This window comes from Protopterus annectens, chromosome 1.part1, assembly GCF_019279795.1.
Source record: "Protopterus annectens isolate FY-2018-M chromosome 1.part1, PAN1.0, whole genome shotgun sequence".
In the NCBI taxonomy this organism is placed as follows: domain Eukaryota; kingdom Metazoa; phylum Chordata; order Ceratodontiformes; family Protopteridae; genus Protopterus; species Protopterus annectens.
Window position 1 is genome coordinate 312,596,868 of NC_056726.1, and position 21,262 is coordinate 312,618,129.

Genomic DNA, 21,262 nt, shown 5'->3' on the forward strand with positions numbered 1-21,262 from the left:
CAGTGTATTATTTTGTGACCTGGGCTTAAGACTGAATAAGTCTAGGTCCAAGCTTGTTGACTATTTCTGCTTAAGGTATGTGCCATCTCTTTAATGGCTCTTGTGAAGTTAGTAAGAATAATAATAAGCCTCCCTTAATGAGTCATAGCTTTTGAGTTGTCACTTTGTCTTGTAGTCAAACCAGTGTTGAGGTAAAAAATGTTTTGGTATTTGGTGCTGTAACCATGATGTTCTTCATTCCACATTGCTGCAGTCCTAACCATTGGGTAGTCCGCTGTCCAGTCGGCCCGAATACCAAAGTATATGGCTGACGTCGGTCAGGGCGCATTAGACTGGCGTCAGTACGTCAGGGTACTAATGCGCATGACCGACGTCATATCCTCAGTCTTTTTTGCCGCATGGTCCGATGCAGAAGCAGTTTTGCGAGTGCAGGTTGGCGTTCTGAAATTTTCTGAAGCCGGAGTTTCAGACCGAATCAAAGTTGGCTAAGTACCCCGTTGGGGAACATTTTGGTTTTTTCTTGCCTCAGTATTTAACCGGATGTCAGAAAAAGTGAATAACTGTATTTCTTGTGGGAAACAGATACCTCATAGGGATTACCATACCTTGTGTATACCTTGTTTAGGGCCTGAGCACGACGTTGTTGGCTGCCGCTCTTGTGCTAGATTTAACAAACGCACTATTAAGAGAAGGTTAGACTGTGCCAGGTTAGTGTTTGGGAAGCGTTGTAATTATAAAATGCCGTCGGATGTTCCGACGCCCGCTTCGTCCAAAAAGCGCAAGGACAAAACAGCGAAGCCTAGAGTTGATGAACCGGCAGTCCCGGACGTCGGTTCGTTAGAAGGCTCAGTAGAGCCAGAGGTTTTGCCAGGAGTTTCTTTGGAGTCCCAGGCAGAGACTTTACTGTTACAGGATGTGCCTTCTCAGGAGATAGGCCAGGCTGAGGGGGCTTCTCAGGTAACTGTTCTTCCCTCTCTTCCCAAGGTAGTTAGAGCCTCTCCTTCTGTTTCCAAAGCTTCTTTGAGAGGTAGGCCAAGTTTAGCTTCAGTGGGGGCTTCTCCTAGCACTTCAGGTTCTGTGCCTAAGAAACATATGCTTAAAATGGCAGAAGATTTGATTACTATGATTAGAGGTTCTATGCCCCCTCCTGATAAGAGGCCTAGGGTGGAACCTGAGTTTGAGAGTTTTGAACAGTGTTCAGAGGCTTCTGAGTCTTCTGCAGAAGACTTGCAGGAGTATCCTCCTTATTCTGATTCTGATGTGGATGATTCCACTCCTACAGCTTCTCCTCCTGAGGATTTCTCATTCTCAGAGACTCTGCATTCCATGAGGGAGCACTTTAAATGGGAAGGCCAAGATTACTCTGATTCCAGGAAAAGGCTTAGGAATTCTTGTTTTACCCCAGCATAGGCCCTTAGCTATACCTCCTGTGTTGAATGTGGTGGAAGATGTTTTGCAGAGGCTTCCCTGAACCCTGATTCTTTGCCTCCTGCTCCTGTTAAACCTGATAGGTACTATAGGGTGCCTGAAGCTCATAAGTATCTTTTAAGAGTCCTAGGGCAGACCCGGAAACTGTTTCTCAGGGACCTAAAGGTGTTAAGGCCTCTGTTGTTAAAAACCCTGTTCCCACTGATAAAGAGGCAAGGGCTTTGGATAGATGGGGAAAGAAAGTGTATACTTCTTCCACTTTAGCCATGAGGCGTTGAATTGTCAGTTTCACATGCTAAAATATCAAAATTATCTCCTTTCACAATTGAAATCTAAGGTGGATGCTTTGGCGGAAGGTATTGAGTGTAAAGAGTTGCTGGATTTAGTTCATGTGTCTGAACAAGTGGGTAAGCATTCTTTGCAATGTGGTTTTGATGCTGTACAGGCCTCCTCGAGGGTGGCTGCCACTAGTTCTGTTCTTCGCAGGCATGCCTGGTTGAGGGATCAGAATTTAGCTGAGCATGTTAAGACAAGGATTTTGGATGCTCCTTTACAGTCTGATGTGTTGTTTGGTTCGCCTGTGGAAGCAGTTTTAAAGAAAATGGAGGACAAAGCTAAGTCTATGCAAACTGTTAAAGATTTTTGCAGGTGCAGCCACCAAGTTTAGTAGAAATTGGCCTACTAAGGGATGGACATATCCTGCTTATGATTCCCAGTCTAGGGGTAGGTCTAGACGTGGTAGGGGCAGAGCTCAAGGTTCTTTTAGGCCTAGAACAGGAGTTCACCTGCTCAGACTTCTGGTGAGGGCAGGGGTCAGTCCTTTCGTAAACAGACCCAATGACCTGCTTTTTCAGCTGCCAGTAGATTCTCGCCTGGCAGCTCCTTTGGGAGGAAGACTGTCTCTTTTCAAAGAAAATTGGGATTTAATTACTCAAGACAGATGGGTGTTGGATATCATTCACCACGGTTACAGGTTTTATTTCCATACATTGCCCCTTTCAAAGGCATGCCAGACGTTCCTCCTCCACAAAGGAAAGAGGCTCACAAGCAAATTTCTCTGTTACTCCAAATAGGGGCCATTCAGCCAGTCCCTGTATCAGAAAGGGGCCTAGGATTTTATTCTCGCCTGTTCCTAGTACCAAAAAGGGAACACGTGGAGACCAATTTTGGATTTATCTATCCTCAACACTTTTCTGGACATTCCCAAGTTCAAGATGTTGACGTTACAACAGCTTTTACCTCTGCTGGGCAAAGATCACTGGATGGTAACTTTAGATCTCAAGGAAGCTTACCTTCATGTGCCTATAAGACTAAGTTGCAGGAAGTATCTGCGTTTTCGAGCTGGAAGTTCTCATTATCAGTTCTCTGCATTGCCCTTTGGCTTATCTACTGCGCCCAGAGTATTCACAAAGGTTCTGGCTCCAGTGATAGCTTACTTCAGGCTAAAAGGAATTCAAATCTATCCTTACTTGGACGACTGCCTGATTCTGGCTCAAGAAAAGGAAGACCTTCTACAGCATCTGGAATATGTTATAGCAGTGCTAAGATGCCTAGGGTATTCTGTGAGCGAAATAAAGTCCAGTCTAGTACCCTCTCAAGACATGTGCTTTCTGGGTGTGAGACTGAATACAGCAGCCCAGATGGCCTTTTTAACCCCGGACAAACAAAAGAGTCTATCCCTTTACTTCCATCACCTATCTCATCAGTCCGTGCTGACTGCAAGGACAGTCCTTCAAGCATTAGGGTTCATGGCATCTTGTATTCTGGTGCTTCCCAATGCCAAACTGCATATGAGGAAGCTGCAATGGTATCTCAAAAATGTATGGACACAGCACTGCCAGGATTTGGACACTGTCATTCAAATAATACCTTGCCTTCAAAAAGAATTTTTGTGGTGGGCTCAGGAATGTTACCTAAACAAGGGACTCTCTGTGACCCGGCCAGAGGCGAGTCAGATTTTAACGACAGATGCCTCGGACATTGCTTGGGAGCTCATCTTCACGGTGAGGGCTGCTTCCAGTGAGTGCAGTTTTAGGTATAGACTCCTAGCATTTAGCATCATAACCTTGAGGTTGCTTTTTGTATTTAATATTTTTTATATCCGGGAATTTTGTTGTTATGACATTGCCTTAAAAAGGCAATATGGGAAAGGCAAGAGCCTTGGCCAGTAACCAAAATCGTAGAGGTGACGGGCCACATTGCTTGGTCACAGATGGTCTTCATCTATCTTACCACATCATCCTAGGCTGATAGGTACTGGATCCTCTTAGAATAACATCAGAAACTAAGCCAGTTGTTGAAGTCTATCATTTTTTTGTTTATGTTGTGGTATCTTCTTGGGTGAAGGTAGTATGCTGCTCAAGGCTAGGGATATAACAGCTCAGTCATGTCTCTCTTCATATAGTCCAGTGATGTACGTCTCAAGTCATTTACACCAACATAAATTATGATGGAGTCATAATGGTACTTGCTGTGGAGAGACTTGAGTGCATGTGTGATCTGGCGGATCCAAGCACTTGACAAGACAGCTGACCGTAACCTTCTCCTTGTCCAGCCTGGTGAGTGGGACACCTGTATGTCTCAATGCAGTCACCTGTGATCAAAAAATTTGGTTTAAATGTGCTTTGCCTTGGGGGCTTGTTTGGTGAGACACTTGTGCTTGTGGTTTTGTGTGTTAAGTGCTGTAGATACTGTATGAGGTGTAGCATGTTTGTGTTTCGGAGGTGTCTGGTGCTTGGGTAAACTTCTGGTGAGAACCTCGGTGTATGATGTTTTATGTGTTGAGATTGTGATTTGTGCAGGCGATGTAGTATGTGGGCTGATGGTCTGTTCAGTGTCACTGTTCTGTGAACGAGAGCAAGGATTCCAAATTCTTAGTGTATATGCATCTCTTACAAATTGAGCTAGACTGGTTTAAGAGTAGGGGGCCGTCACTGTACATGAGGCAGTTGCTACACTCAGAATACCCAAGTCAGTCAGGCTGGCAGGAGAAATGGAGCAGAACTGACCATCCGTGAGTACTAGGTGTAAATTTGCTTACTTTAATGACGAAGGATGTGGATTAATTGGGGCTTAATACTGATGTCTTTACTATTGGGGCTCTCAAGGGGTACAAGACTATTAGGATTAGGAGATTTCAATTAAAGTGAAACCACGCTTGTGTTTTTACCTTTGATTTCAATTAAAGTGGCACACGCTGTAGAAAGCCCAGCTGAGGTGCTCTCCAGGCAACTGAGTGCAATTTAAAGGACTCTTCAATTGGAGCATGGACAGCTTCTAAGGGAAAATAAATCTACTTTAGCTTTTGCATCTATAACAGCGATGGTTACCTCAACTGTGTGGTGCTGCGCGAAGGTACACTACTTGCAAACAGATGGCTTGGATTGCTCAGATGAAGATAGAGCCGTGACTGCTCACCAAACTCTGTGGAGTTGTGTTAAAACAGTTGCAGACATGGGGTTTATGTAGCAACTGTGAAAACCCTTTTTTAAAACAAGTTAAGTAATTTTTCAAACAAGGTGGCCAGTGGAAATGCTTAGTACTGAGCGTTATTCTAACAGTCTCCAACTCAGATGGGTCCTTTGCTACACTCTTCTGCCACAAGGGTGCAGGGGGCCCTCTTAATGTAAGATGACTGGTTTTAGAGCTTGGATAATGCCAAACAGTCTAGATTCAGCAAATCTGAATCTAGCCTGTAAATACACAAGTACTAAAAAATACAAAGGAAAAACAGTGAAACAGCAAAACATTTAAAATGGCTAAAAAAGGTAAAAGTAGGTGGCAATTAAAAGTGCAGTACAGTGAATCAAATAATTATTTTTTCTGTAGATTTCAAGTGATGCCTTGGATTTTGTTTGGATTCACTCCAGAGATAAGAGATTATGTCAGTATAGTTACATAGTGGGCAAGGATCACAGAGTAATCGGATTACTAGTTAATTATGTGCCTAATATGTTGCATGCATGGGTGAAAACGAGTGTACACCACATAAACCTGATATTCTGCAACAACTTTTAAAATTTCACTGACTGGTATTTTGTCTCACAGCTACATTTGACCTGCAGTTAAAGGATTCTGCAGTCATCTTCCACATATGTTTTTTTTTTTTTTTAACAAAAAATGGCCTTCAGTAATGAAAAAAAATGTCCAGAAATAAAATTTGTCATGAAAAATATAAGCATAACATCTCCAGCCCACACTAGATAGAAGCAGTTAAAATGTTAAATAAAAATGCCTATAAGTGATCGTGTAACAATCTGAGCTTAAATTTACAGAGCATCATGTATGGGCTACCAATACCTGTACTGTGACACTGATTTTGTACAAATCATCTGATCCAAAATGTGAGTTACGGTAACAACTTTGAAATGATATTTACAAATGGAATTATGCGGTAGTACACTGCTGCTGGAAAGGTCCCTAAAATGATGACCTTTGATAATTTCTTACCAAAATTCCACACCGTTAAAAAGTTATAACCCAGCACAGCTGTTGGTTTAAAAGGCCAGTGTACTTTTAACTTAATTTTCGGTAGATGGCCATAACTCTGCCAAACCTTAATACTCTGAATACAGATTTTTAACACGCCATCTGGGGACTACCACTGCCTCAGATTTGACACTGAATTTGTAAAGCTTTGATCCAGAATGTGCTTCACAAAACAAATGTGAAACCACATTTACAGGTAGAACTGCACAGTGACACAAGGTTTGTTGAAGGGTCCTGAAAACAGCTACTCAATACTCATAGTGAAGTTCTCCATAAATGTGAGAAATTTTGCTAAGTAATCACAATTGTATCTTTTTTGACATTTTTTCCATCCACACACCTCTGTTTCCTTTTTTTTATAAAAAGCATTGGGCACTTCTGTTGTGAGCCTACTGCAGGATGAGTTCCCCCATTAAAACATTTGTAGGTAAAAAATTTCAGACTACTGAGGAGGTTTAGGCTTTGTTTTCTTTGGAAAGCTGAGTATATGCTTGTTAGCCTTCCAGACTTGTTTTCTAAGTAATCTCAGTTGTCACAGAAGGTAGATTTCCTGTTTCTTCATGGAAAAAAAAACATGTATTTTTTTTTTTTTTTGTAGGAGTTTAGCGTCATATGCCATTTTAACATGGGATCAGAACTTTTTATTTCAATTAATTTACCTTTCATATCAGGTCAGCAGTGTATTATTTTATGACCTGGGCTTAAGACTGAATAAGTCTAGGTCCAAGCTTGTTGACTATTTCTGCTTAAGGTATGTGCCATTTCTTTAATGGCTCTTGTGAAGTTAGTAAGAATAATAATAAGCCTCCCTTAATGAGTCATAGCTTTTGAGTTGTCACTTTGTCTTGTAGTCAAACCAGTGTTGAGGTAAAAAATGTTTTGGTATTTGGTGCTTTAACCATGTTGTGCCTTTTTCTTAAAAGGTAGGTTGAGAGCAGAACTAAGTGTCAGAAGCATTCTTTTTTTTACCTGTATGGGGTTCAGGGTTGAAAACCTTGATTAATCTGAGGCTATAGTTAAACGTGCATTTGCCTTTCAGGCCGATTTTAGATAATGTTGCATGAGGATGCATGTTTACGGAGCAGGCCTGATTTCTGTTGCACTGGTAGGAACTTTGGAAATATGGTCTTACACAGCCTCTCCCAATGTGATGCTCTTTATGGGATGTCTTGGAAGGGTGTAGAAAAGGACACAGCTGCTGGGCGCAGCACATATTGTCTCTTGATATCAGCTGTCTGTACTTGGTGTCTCACGGAGTGCATGTAAAGTCATTTTTCTATTTAGAAATAGCATAAATAATGTTCCCCTTGTTCTGTTGTACCATTTATGCTTTCCTGCCATTCATTCTTTTTTTTCGCACTGCATCTGCTTTTCTTTGACAGCAAGGGTACCTAACTCTCCATCTCTAGGACAGTGACAGATATTTATTTGCCATTCCCTGTGCCAGAAATAGTAGTTTTCCATGATCCATGGTTTTCTTGTATTTCTTCTGGTGTAGTTTATCCTTCCTTTCTTGCATCAGTCCTGTTACCAAATGCCTTTCTGCCACATCCAAGCCTATGAGTCACTTAGGCAAGGGTGGGGGAGGAGAAAGGCCTGGTAATGTACTGACAATCTTCCATATCACACGTGTGTGTGAACAGTTTAGGTGTTGCTAGTATTTAATGCATGAGTTTGGAATGTGAGAGAGAACTGGAGCAGCCAGAGAAAAGCCTTGTGAATACAGGAAGGATGTGCAGACTCTGTATGGACGGCACCCCAACTGAAAATCAAACTGGAGAACCTCTTGATGTGTTGTGATGTTACCCACTGCACTGCTTTTCTGTACTACAGCTGTATATTAAAACCTACATATCTATTTTACTACAGCTGTATACTAAAACCTGCATATCTATGAAGATACTCCTTCTCATGGACTTGAAAACAGTATCAGGTGTCCATTCTAACTGTTTTTTTATGAGAAATAAAGAAAACTGTCCTTTGTGTCCTTCTGGCACAGAAATAGAAATGTTTCACTATACAGTTCTGCCTCTAACCCTTCCATTGTGGATAATACCACCACATGTCTTTCCTTACACTGAAAATTTGCTAGTGCTTTCTTTGGATAGATGATGATAAATCTTTGCTTCTTTGAGCCAGGCCAGCATCTGGGAGCAGGTATTATGTAATTTGCATTTTATAAGCAGGTTGAGGGGTTGGTCAGGCTGATCCTCTTTCAAAGCAAAGCAGTTATTTGTTTTTTTTTTTTTAATATTTTGTTCTCAGATTTTTAATATGATTAGGGGCCTATGTATTAAACTGCAGTGCTGGTGTTCGTCATAATCTTGAGGTGCAAGATCTGGCTAATCATATTGATCTAGTGGGCAGAGTCACTGAAACAGTCACAAGTATGTGTCACTATTTAGTTTGGTGGCGACTTTCTTGCAACTTTGGCCGTTTCAAGTATTTTACAGTAAAAGATGCAGAGTAAACATTTCTCAGTGCTTCATCGACGTTAACGCAATGACTACTTTTCATATCTGCGTCAAAATGATGCTTTGCAAATTAAGAGGTGATTTTGTATTTGCTGGGCAGAGTCCTTCAAATTATTTTAAGATGTCTGTTAATTTTGTTCACAAGATAAATTCGTAACAGGACTGTTTTGAATGTAGGAGTAGTAGTATTTAAGCAAGACAAATTGTTTTGAATACACTTTGCAAGTAGAGAATGTGAATCACATTTTTTATTTTAATTTGAGGTCTTTTAGAATTTACTAGCAGTATGAAAAGGTAAAACATGGCATTTTTTGTTTTAACAGCATATTTCAATTTATTTCATGCTTGCATTAGTAAATTGGGCAGAACCTGCACCGATAAGAAGGAAAAAATGCACTTTATATTTAAAACCTCATCTGCTTCAGTGTTGTTAATAACTGGGTTTAGATTTTTTTTTAATTAGCATAGTACTTTTTTTTACAGCACCACACAAGTTTTACATTGGTTTTCGTTATGTACGCCCATTAACAGAAGAAGCAATTGCAGAAATGGAGGAAGATGGAATTGAGAGAGCCATTGCCTTCACCCAGTATCCCCAGTATAGCTGTTCTACCACAGGTACGTTTCCTGGTTTGTTGACCAAGGATGTTGTACAAGTCTAACCCCTGCAAATATTTTAGGCAGGTTGAGCACCACTTCTAAATTCTTTGCATTCCGTTATTGTTTATATTTTATGTTCTAGTACAGCACTCTTCTCATGTCTGACTTGGTCACTGATGTGTGTGCCTGCGTATGATGTAAGTAACTTGCTCAAAATGAGTATACTTTTGCTTGAGCAGAATTTAACTTTTTTGCAGAATGTGCATAGAAATTAATGTTTTTTTGCAATACCCATTAATCTGTTAACTAGGTCTTCTTCTTTTGGCTTTTCCCAGTTAGGGGTCGCCACAGCGGATCACCCATCCGCTCATGATTGGCAGTGGAGTTTTTACAGTGTCGAGTTGCCAGCCCGGCGCTCAACCTTCCACAGAAGGCACACACATGCACACACTCACACTTAGGGCCAATTTAGAGTGTCCAATCCACATACAGCATGTCTTTGGGATGTTGGAGGAAACTGGAGCACCCGGTGGAAACCCACACGACCACAGGGAGGACATGCAGACTCCGCACAGAAGGCACCCCAGCCGAGGATTGAATCGGAGAACCTCTTGCTGTGACATGACAACGCTAACCGCTGCACCACCACGGCCGCACATTTATCTGTTAACTAGGTAAATAATGATAAATACGTGGCAAATAAAGATGATTATGTAAAAATTTACAAACTGAAAATTTAAAAAATTGCTAGGTAGTAGTTTTAATAAAAGATACTTTGAGTCCCCCCCCCCCCCCCAAAAAGGAGAGGCTGCATCTTCTTTTTGGTTCTTCACCCCCTTACTTTAACATGGTAACATTGGGGAAGGAGGCAGCCTTTTCTAAAACTGGCTTTTTAAGCTATTAATTCAGTAAAATTACAGTACATGCTTTCAAATTTTAACTTTGTAATCCAGTACCCACATGGTAAAGTGTACCAGTAGTAGAAACGCTGGTATAGCATTTCTCTAAGTTGCATGTAGACCCTCTCCCTCAGTCTAAGATAAATTAATCATCGAAATAATTTGTGTTAGTCAAGAGACTAGCAGTTTGGCATTAGACTGTTTCAGGATACTGTTTGCTGTATGCTAAAGAAACTAAAAAAACATGGTTGTGTTTTTGTGTATTAGGCAGCATGGGTGGTCTAGGCAGACGAAGAAAAGGGAACAATTGCTCAGCCTTGTGAGACAGCAAATTCCTCTGTCTGTGTTGAAGAATTGCTGCAAGCAATTTTAAGTGAAATTAGAGTTGTAGTAGCAGACATCATGAAATCAATAGCATTCTAAGCATATACTCTAGATGAAAACACTGAGTAGAAAGCAAAAGTTATGTAATCTGTAGGCAAGTTAGACGTTATGAGCAGTAGTAGTAAGTACATCGTGAAAACTGAGGCCAGTGTAAACTCTTTAAGAAATAATTCCATTCCAGAATTGCTGAAAGGGTGATAGTGCTTGCAGTTTGCTAACAGTACTCTTGCAAAATGGATGGAACTTCAAGAAGAGGAAAGCTAGTTAGAGAGACATTGTGTTATATTACATTACATTACCCTATGGCAAGACCACCAGGGAGTCTGTTCCGTAAGAGACCCCTAATGTTTTGTTTTAAATCGTATGCTGTTCATAAGAAAGTGCTTCCAGGTCTGTGGAAACTGAAAAAAAAAAATTTGTGTGGGGAGAGAGAAGATAGTTTGTGGAGCAGGGTTTTTCAGTTCGGCTCCACAACAGTCAAATGCTGTCTGGCACTTAGAGCCTGCAGGGCAAAGGGTTTCAGCTTGCTGTACCCCTCAACTCATCCATTTTCATTGTGGTTGATCAAGGTATTTGGAGACCCAGAGGAAGCATTACAAGCTGTTCAGGCAGCTGCTCATCAGCCTAAGGTTTACATAACTGAGGTGTAGTTAGTAGCTAAATAGCGAGACACCAGCTTGGAGCAGCAAGTCCCCAGCATTAGAGTGAAAGGAGATCAGTAGACTGCAGACACCTTTTAGCAAGTCAAGCTACAGATGGTGCTGGGGGAAAGGTCAGCTCTAACTGTGAGGCCCACAGGAAATAATTATCAAAAGCTGCCTATGTTGTCTCAATCTTGTTGCAACTATGCCTTTGGTAGGAAAGTGGTAGCTGTTATTTCTTCATACAGGGTGGTCTTTTCAGGATTGACATGCAGTGACTTTTCTTTCCTCCAAGGACAGGTCTAATGAATTAATCAGTAACATTGTAAGCCTTCTGTTTGTAGCAGTGAGTGGGTGGTGTAAGTGAATGAGCTGGAGGCCTGCGGGTTGCTTAACTGTGGCTGCAGACAGTGAGAGTCCCATTCTTATTTAAGATCTTTAAGTTGTCATTGACTAGAAGATGAGAGATGGGAATGGAAGTGAATCTAAGAAGTTCTTTCTTTTTTTTTCCCTTTAAAGAACTGATGACCGCCTGTTTTACTTTTTAATAGCTAGTATGAAGACTGGGGTAGATTTTCTTGTTGGTCATTATCAGTATGCACTGGTTTTATAACAGTGATCTCATTGGCTGTGCATATTACAGTGATTTAGGTCTATGGTGATATTACTGTTGCATCTGCACGCTCTGAGCTTGATTGCTCTTGCCTTGAGGAGCATGACTATTTATATGATTTTTAAAATTCTGACATTTTTAAACTATTTGAACTTGGTAAGTAACTGGAATTACGCTGATCCAGGAAATAAGATGTTGTTTTCTGTTTTTCTAGGTATGTGTAACGTGATGGGGGCATGATTGCAGGATGACACTTGCATGGTGGGAAGTTTGACTTTTGTCTTTTAAAGTGATTACTGATAGCAGGTACAAAGTGTTTGGTGTACAGAAGGAAAAGAGGAGCATTGAAGTAGGAGCAAGGGTCCTTCCTTTGAAGTTGGTTGAGATTGTGTGTGTATAAATTGTGCTTTTGTTGTTTTAATGTTTAATAGTTGCACTTTTCATTGTTAGCGGTAGGCCGGGTAATCATTTAGGTATTTTGGAAGAGTATCGTTTTGTATTTATAGCTATTAGAAATGTGTGGCCATGTGTTTTCCAAAATCTGTCTCTGTATTAATTGCCAAGTATTCATTTATTTTTTTATCCTGTTTGGAGGTTGAAATTCTAGATAGAGTAATATAGATATTGTTGGTAAAAGTATTTTGTCTTTTCTTTTTTCTGCTCTGCATAGTTTGTCAAATGCTGCCGATTCCATGTGGTGTAATAATGTTGGAGAACTGTGTACAAATGAGGATATTATTTTGGGGAGGGGAGGAACAACTCTCAGACACATTACTGTATAGTTAAACTGTTAATTGGAAAAGTGGTCAGTGATTTCCATGGTGAGTTGGAACGTTGAAAGAATCGCCAGTCCTGCAAAAGAGTTGGGATGTTGATGGTAGTAAGGTAGCTTCCCATGTTAATAGCATTACTGGAGATGCACTTTAGAAGGTAAAAGGGGTTTGAAATTGTGTTCTAGCTATCATGATAGTAGAAAACTAGGAGTAGTGGTCCTAATAAATAGCAGCCTCTAGTTTAAGACAGAAGATCAGCCTGTTGCTTTTCAATATTTTTATGCAGCAATAAAGGGTTATTGTGGTGGAGTACATTTAGCAGTAGGCATGGTGTACATCTTTCCCAGAGTGTAGATCAGATCAAATAACACATCACCTCCACAATATCAATAATAGGTAAATGGAATTTGCTACTAGGCTTCAGGATATAAGAAAAGAACCTGGGGCAGTTTCTCTGGTAGATTTTATTATTCTTTTTTTGTCATTTTGCCAGATATTTGGGTTTAGTCAAGTTCTTGTGCTACCTATGTAGGGGAGGGTTTCATGTACTATTTCCTTGGGTACCAAAACTGGGAGTGATTATCAAAGTTATACCATCATACATACATAGTTAAAGACTTTATAGTAGAGCCAGTAGTCTTCTCAGACCATGTCCTGGTACTGCTTGTAGTTCGGGCCCCAGGTACTATAAAAGGTAATGAGATTGGTGTTTTCTGACTTGTCTCTTGGTATATGTGTAGTTTGGAGTTTGACTTAAAGCAGTTTAACCGGAAATCTAACAAACGGTGAAGGAGAGAATGTCAGATAGCTGAAATGTCATTATGCAATGGATTAAGGAAAGAAAGAAGATTCAGAGAAGCATAATAGGTCTGTTAAAATGATTACAGCTGTGTAGTTGTATATGTCAAATGTTACTCCAGATGCCCAGGTACAACTAAACCTAGCTAAGATGGAAGTTCAGTGATGTATAAGTGAACGTTTATACCTGTAAGGAGCAGCAGTAAAGTGTTACTGAAAAGCATGTATTTATGTCTTTAGCAGAAAGATTAAAGCAGTAAAGAGAAGAGAGGGCAGTACACAAACTTCAAGATGATGTAGGTGAGTTTTTCAGGCAACCAAGGGGAAATACAAAATATTTTGTAACTCTACATATCAGTGGTGAAAGAGATACAGTAATCCTCAAACTTGTCTCAATGCTTAAAGCCAGCCTGAAGGTAGAGAGTAATAAAGGCCCCTGGCATCTAAAGAAGTTGGCAAGGAGGATGGGCATACCTATCCTGGGGGGAGGATCTCTGATGCATAGGCAGCCATTCTTTGAACACTGGAGAAGACCAGAGCTTGGAATGATAACTTGGCTTGGTGTTACCATAAGGGCAGAGCTGGGACAGCCTTAGAGGCCATGCCTTCTTGCCTGCCTGCCAGCCTTCAGATGAAATGTCAGCAAATTGGGAGGGAGGGAGGATAAGAATTAAGAAGAGACCTGGCATGCCAGACAGCATACTTGGCTTTGCTAGCTTCCACTTCCTCTCCACAACCAGTTGTAGAGGCCATACTCCACCAGTGGTTATAGTGGCACAGAGATGCTGTGACATTGCCCCCTCCTCTCCTCTACAAAGTGGGCCAGGTAGTACCTGTAGCGAGGGTTAGGTGTTGTATGAGCAGAGGCTAACCAACTGATGGTCATCTGGGAGGATGCAGACAAGTTACTGAAACAAAACAGTATCTGACTCAGTTAAAGATGGACAAATTAATAGAAGAACTCAAAAAGAGATTTAGGAGGATGTGAAGTCACAGTTAGTAGGCTGTTAGTAGATGACCCATCCTCAGTTATGATATGCTGAGTAGTAGTAATACTGGAAGATACACGGCAGTTTGTAGCTGGGCTTCTAGCTTACATTAGCAGAATGGGAGGAGGGAGGCAATTAAAGAGTAGTTCTGACTAAAGTTCATTGTAATTTTGAAGCATTTGCAGTCTTAAAGCATGCAGTTAAGAATACATCTGAGCCCAAGTAGTTTTCTTAAGAACTTGTGCTTGTTTTATATATTTTTTTTAATTGTAGCAACGGGTATGAAAACTGGGATAGATTTTTTACTTTATATGCATACTGGTTACAACTTAATAAAATGTAAGAAGCTGTAGGCAAGTGCCACGAGAGAGAGAGACAGCTAGATATATGCGTGTTAATTTAGTTAAGGTAAAGAATTTACTTCTCAACAGTATATCAGAAGTGTTCTTCACATCAGTGTGTCTGAGCATACAGGTCTTAAGCACTAAATTGTAGGGTTTTGAAAATAGTTCTTTAACAGCTACCTGCTGGGAAGGGACTCTAGCCTTTCACTGTAGTAACAAACATGGCATAATTATCAGCCTTCCTTAAAACTAGTATGACCTTGCAGTATTTTAAACACCTTTATTAAATTATCACGCAAGATATAGGCAAGCATACATTAACAAAGAAAAGCAAAACATGTTAATTTTTCCCCATTTACATGTATTATATATTGCAAATATTTGTCATCAGCCAAATGTTATATAAATTGTTGAATTCATGCCTTCCGTTAAACCTCACTCCTCATGAATGTTATTCTAAGTGTTCCCTTTAACCTCACTCCTCATGAATGTTATTCTAAGTGTTGTTCCCACAGTTTCCATTTATTTCTATACAATTTGCTCTTTTCCTTTTCAGTTCTTGTATTGCTTTTATAGTAATCAATTTGATTTTCATTTTCTAAGAACCGCTTTTTTTGGCAGCTAACAGAATTAAACTTAAGGCCTTACTATGTCTAGGCAGTTGATCCTGTGTCCCAGCTCAAAATAATCATGTCCTTGGTTGCAGCCATTTGCTCTCCCAACATTTCTGACATAGAGTATTTTTAATACTTCCAAACACATGTTCCCATTTACCTTTTTCATCCACATCACACCTCCAACATTTGCTGTCTACCTGAGGAAAAATTCTTTTGAAGTCTGCTTGGGTTATAAAAATACTTATGCAAGTGCTTCCAAACAAAGGTCCTAAACCTTCTGGACTTTGCATACATGGGAGCTGTACATGTGTCTGTCTCCCATTTTTCTAATCTTATCTGATTTGATTCTTATAGTAATAGTACAATATTTTATATGCCCTACTGATTATCCATTTTTAACAGCAGCTTCTGTCCTAGATTTGACGAAACACCCCACCAGAGCAGGGTTTTCACTTAACTGTCCCTTTCTGTTTGCCCATACTTTATCTCTAGCCTGCAGTCCAAACGTGTTCTGGCCTCATTCCGTTCTATTACCTTTCCCTCTCTAGTTATTTGCTACTAACACCTTAGTTCTTTTGCCAGGTTTCTCCACTAAATTCCAGCCTCTATTTCCCATTTTCTGTACCCCTACTTGCAGTTATCCTTCTTTGCAAAACCTTTTTTCACCATTCTCATGTTGTCTTAATTCTTCGTAGAATCATAGATTTATAGATAGTTACTAGAATCCTAGATTTATAGATGGTTACTAGGCTAATGACCCAGGGAACCTTTCTTAACCTAGCCAGGTTTTCCAGAAAGAATAATGTACTGTATCCAAACAAGACATTGAGGACTAGACATTTATAAGGTACCACTCTCTGTAAGGGACATGGGAGATAGGCCTGGTGCAAATTTCCTGTTTCCCATCCACTGGTCTTGATTGTGCTTAAACTGGGTAATAGACAAACTCAGCTTCACATGGATGGGAAGCCTGTTCCATAGGAGGGGCAGTCTCTGGGACACGTCTGCCTCTCCAGCATATTCTGTTCAAGTCGTGGATAAAATTCAGGTCCTTAGACTTTGTATTTCTGTTACTGTTTGACTTACAAATATGCAGGAGATTCATAAGTATGGGGTTTGCGGATGCCTTGTAAGCCAGACCTAGATCACCCCTCAGCAGTCTGTAAGAGACTGACTAGAAGGAAAGGGCTTTTAGGCACTCTGCATAATCCAGGTTTGTTATGCCTTGTATTCCTTTTTGTAAGGAATCCCTGATGCCTCTCTAGTTGCTGCGTATGCCTTGTCAGATACATACCAAAGGGAGCATTGTATTCTGATTGACATGATGAGGGTGGAGTGCAGTGGGATAATGACCTCTTTGAACCTAGATGCCATGCCATTACTTGTAAGCTGCTAAAAGGATTTTGTTACCACTATGGCCATGTGGTGGTCGAAGGTAAGGCTACTACTGTCTGTGTGTACCCAGATCCCTGACCGCTGAGTCAACTCTTAGAGGCGTATTATCAGCCTAGTAATTAACCAGGTGGTTGACTTCCTAAGGGGTACAATTATGCATTTCTTAGCACTGAGTTTAAGACCATAGCTTTGGCACCATTTGTTAGTCAGAGATGGACTTTCTTGAAGAAAGCTAGTGTTTGCAGGGGAGTCTATAATAACCCTTGGCTTGCAATTGTCTGCAAACATAGTCAGCCATAAACCTTCAGCAGTTGCTTCCATTTTAGAGAAATAGATGCCAGCTATTGGCCTGTTGGTGGAGATGGCCTCACCAATTTTGAAGTCCTGGGTTCTATCAGTGAGCCAGTTTGCTATCCAGCAGGTGGTAAGAGGGTTTATACCTAAATTAGTGAGTTTGTCTGTAATACCCGAGTGGGGTGTTGTATCAAAAGCCTTGGCCAGGTAGAAGTAAAATGTGTGCCCAATCTTGCCTTCATCCAATGCTTTGACCCTCTTAAAGTAATCCACCAGATTTAATAGGCATGACCTTCCTTTAATAAAGCTGAACTTTGATGGTTCCAGCATTTGCAGGTTACCCATGTTGTCATTTATCTTGTCCATGATGATTCTTTCCATGGCCTTGCATATGTGGTTGGTCAGATTTTCTGGTCTGTAGTTACCCAGATCAGTGGTTGGACCTCCTTTGTGCAGGCAAATGACTGTAGTCTTCCATTCCTTGGGCACAAAATCTGACCTTAGGCTAAAGCTGAAAAGTGATTCAGAAGCATCCTAGGATGTTATCTGGCCCCATTGATGAGGTGTTCTTGGACTTGGAAAGTGAACTTATGATCTGTTTCCTAGTAATGGTTAGGGGGATTGTGGTATGTGGTGTATTTCCTTTGGACTATTGGGGGTAGTGGGGGGAGAAAGTTGAGCTGAACTGGTCAGCCAAAAGGTTGGCAGTGACCTCTGGTTCAGTGTGGGGGATGCCAGTTTACAATATGTTCTGCGCATTGTTGCATGTTTCCTCTGATGTTCTGGTCATAGCTGTAGAAAGCTTTGTGGCTATCCTTTGCCTGAGAAGCTATTTTTTCTTCAAATTTAGCCTTTGAAGTATTAATTAACCTGCTTAGCTGCCTGTTTAGATTGGCCAGAGAACTTTTAGTGTGTATGACTTTGTTTCTCCAAGATTTTTTTTTCTTTTGTGATATAACCAATATTGTGATGCCAGCAAGGTGGCTTGTTTTTTTTAGACTGTCTTGTACTTAATATGAGTGGGCACAGCTCTGTCTATACAGCTATCAATGTGACTGTACAGAGATTTTGTAAACAGTTCAGCATATGCTGTGGTATTTACTGGATTTGGGAGGGGGGTATTTGGAATTTAGCCCAGGTGTCGCTTAGTAGGGAGAAGTTAGCCTTGGAAGGTTTTTTTGTTTCACTGGATCCCTGGATTTAATTTTTATTTCAAGCAATACTGCCTTATGGTCAGATCTGATGAACAACGACATTACATTGTGAGGAGCATCCACCCCCCATATTCATGAGTGCACGGTCAAGGATGTTTGTACCCTTGGTAGGAGAATGGACTAACTGTTCTAGGATATTGATATTAACAAAGTTTAGGAATTGCTGGGCTTGTGCATTAGAAGTGGTGTAGGATTCTCGATCTATAGAGAGGTAGTTGACTAAGCCAAGATCCTCCATGAATATCACATTGGGTTGAATGGTGAGGTAGTCTAGTACATTGCGGTAGGTAGTTATGTGTTTCCTGGGACATGGAGGAGGACCTGTTGCAAGGATATGGTATAAGATCCTGTTTGTGGTGAGTTGCACATGTATGAGTTTCACCAAGTCATATACTTTAACCTGGATGTGAGGTTGGTTTTAATACAGACTGAGACTCCTCCACCTTTAGTTCCCTCCTGTGCAGCAGCTGGTCTAAAGGTGTGAAAGGCATTATAACACTGCATTGCTGAGTTACTATCCATGACTTTAAACCATGTCTCTGTTACTGCACAGATGTCTACACTCTCCAGGGAGAGGAAGGCTTTTAGGGAGTGGAGTTTCTTGTTAAAACTTCTAGCACAGAGCAGTACTACCTTCAGATATTCCTTTAAGTCAAGAGGTTTATCAGTTTGGAATTGCCTAAAAAGGCATTATGTGAGCGGAGAAAGTCTTTTCCAATGTCGGAAAGCCAAGAGGGGATAAGTGCAGACCATCCCTGACAAAGCAGCATGGCCTGTCAACTATGTCCTCCCCAGGCTGTCAAATATTGTATCCCCTTGGATTGACACCAGAAGCTAAACCAGTTTGTTAAAATCAGTTATTTTCTGTTGGTAATGTGACATCATCCTTGGAGAAGGTAGTATGTTGCCCAGTGCTAGGCTTATAGATGCCCGAGACATATAATCAGGGAGCTTGATCATGCCTCGCTTCATATAGTCAAGAGAGGTACAGAGAGATCATTAACACCCGCATAGACTATGATAGTCATACTGGTACCTGTGGTTCAGTCATCAATGACCAGAAGATTTAGCTGTGTGGGAATTTGCCTTAATGGCTTAGCAGTAGAAGCAGTGGATACAGTGTTACTATGTGTAGCTGTGGGTAGTGTTTTAGCGAAGTGTTTGCATGATAGCTGAGGACCCTTTTTTTGATCGTGCTGTGCAAGATGTCTTAGTTTTAGGAAGGTTACCTGTAAGCGCCTCAGCATAAGTAGTTTTTATGTGTTGGGCCTGTGCAGCAAGTGTGGTCCAAGTGTCACTGACAACCTCTGTAGGATTAGTTTTGTTGTATGAGAGTTTTGCCTCCAGTGTTAAAGTATGCGAGAGGTGTAAATACACTTTATCTGTTTTATTAAGAATAAGTGGGTTGTTAGTGTACATGATGCAGTTGTTACAATGGCTCAGAATACTTAACTCAACCAGACTGGCCACAGAGAGTGGCAGGAAGTGCATATCCGTGGCTGCTGATCTAATGTGGAGGACTGAGGGAAATTTAAATATTGAATAAGTCAGTAAGATGAGGAACTTGACGAGCAATGCTCAGCTATGTGCAAACTAGATGCTCTAGCAATTAAAAAAAATCTGTCTAGACAGTAATGTTATTTAAGGGAAATTTATTGGTGTGTACACGGATTACATGCGAGGATTGCACTGCGAGATATCAGTGACTGTACAGATCACTGTTAGGTACTGCTACTCGGAGATGAACTGTTCAAACAATTCTGTAAAAAAGGACAAAAGTACAGATATTCAACACAGAAACACTCCATTAATGCACTTGTGACAAAAACAATGCAAAAACGTGCCAAAACAGTTGATATGGTAATGTAAATCTTAGCTTCCTCATAGATTATGAGCTAGATCTGCAACTGCGACGCTTACACAGCAGAGGGGGTTTGATTTTAAAAAAAAAAAAAAAAAACTACAAACAAGGCCCTCTGGCCGATCCAAAAACAGCACACTGTTCTATCCTTTACACAGTCCTGGGCCAGAAAATAACTCTGGTCCCCTCTACTAAAGTGGAACCAAGGCAGTTCTAACTGAAGACTGTAAAAAGGTCAGAAAATGCTATTTAGAACAAAAACACTCAATTAATGCAGCTGTAACAAAACTAATGTGAGAAACAAGTACTAAAACAGTTGGTATGGTAATGCAAGTCTTGGCTTCTGTAGAGTTTAGCAGACACCAGCAACACTCTTCTTCTCAAACAAAGACATTGGAGATCTCCAAACTCTGGACCCCACACAGTTCAGGTTTGTAAAAGGCAGATCATGTCTCCTAAACCTGATAGACTTCTTTGAAGCAGTCACCAAAGCCATAGATGAGGGTAAGGTGGTTCACACAGCCTATCTAGATCTCGCCAAGGTGTTTATCTCTAATTCCAGACTGGGGGATGGTGTCAAACTCACTAAACTAGGTATAAATCTCTGTGTCACAAGATGGGTTGCCAGCTGGCTTACTGACAGAACCCACACTGTGAAAGTAGCAGACTCCAAATCCGACTTCAGACCAGTGACAACTGGAGTACCACAGGGTTCAGTCCTGGGTCCTCTCCTGTTAGCCTGTACTTCAGAGAAGTAGATACCAAACACAGAAGGTCTTTGGCTAACTAAATTCGCAGATGACTGCAAACTAGGAGCCATAATCAAAACTTTTAACGATGTGGACATCCTACAAAAGGGCATCACTGGGACACATGCCTGGTGTTAAAGCCATGGTCTCAAGCTCAATGCCAAAAAGTGCATTGTCATCCCCTTTGGTAAAAACTCTGTACCCATGAACTACCACATAGGCGGTGATCTACTTAACACTGAAAGTATGATAAGAGACCTTGGGACGCAGGTGGACGGTAGTCTCTCCTTTAGTAATTACATTGCCACAGTGGTCAGGAAATCTTTCTATGTGGCACACCTCATCACAAAGGGTTTCTCATCCAGAAGAAAAGAGGTCATTGTTCCCCTCTACTCATCACACCCATTAGACCCATTATAGAGTACAATGCCCCTTTTGGTATGTACCTCACAAGACATCTACAACAACTGGAAAGGCCGCAAAAATACCTCACAAAGAGGATTACTGGCCTCAAACAGATGCTTTACGCAGACAGACTCAAAAAACTCCAGCTTTACTCCGTCGCATATCGCCTACTCAGAGGCAATCTCTGCCTAACATACAAGGCTATGTCAAACCCAGATCTGTTGGACATGCTCCACTTAAAGAAATCCCAATCCCTCCGAGGTACACGCTCTAAGGACCTAAACCTTGTCACCACA

At 40.9% G+C, this 21,262-nt stretch overlaps 1 protein-coding gene across 3 annotated transcripts in view; it reads left to right on the forward strand.

The window, feature by feature from the left end:
- Positions 1–21,262, forward strand: part of FECH (ferrochelatase) — a 336,602-nt gene that overhangs the window by 100,628 nt on the left and 214,712 nt on the right. For all 3 annotated transcript variants that reach the window (XM_044074844.1, XM_044074827.1, XM_044074836.1), the window contains exon 5: positions 8,874–9,008. In XM_044074844.1, coding sequence (XP_043930779.1) covers positions 8,874–9,008 — 135 coding nt within the window. The remainder of the gene's footprint in view (positions 1–8,873; positions 9,009–21,262) is intronic.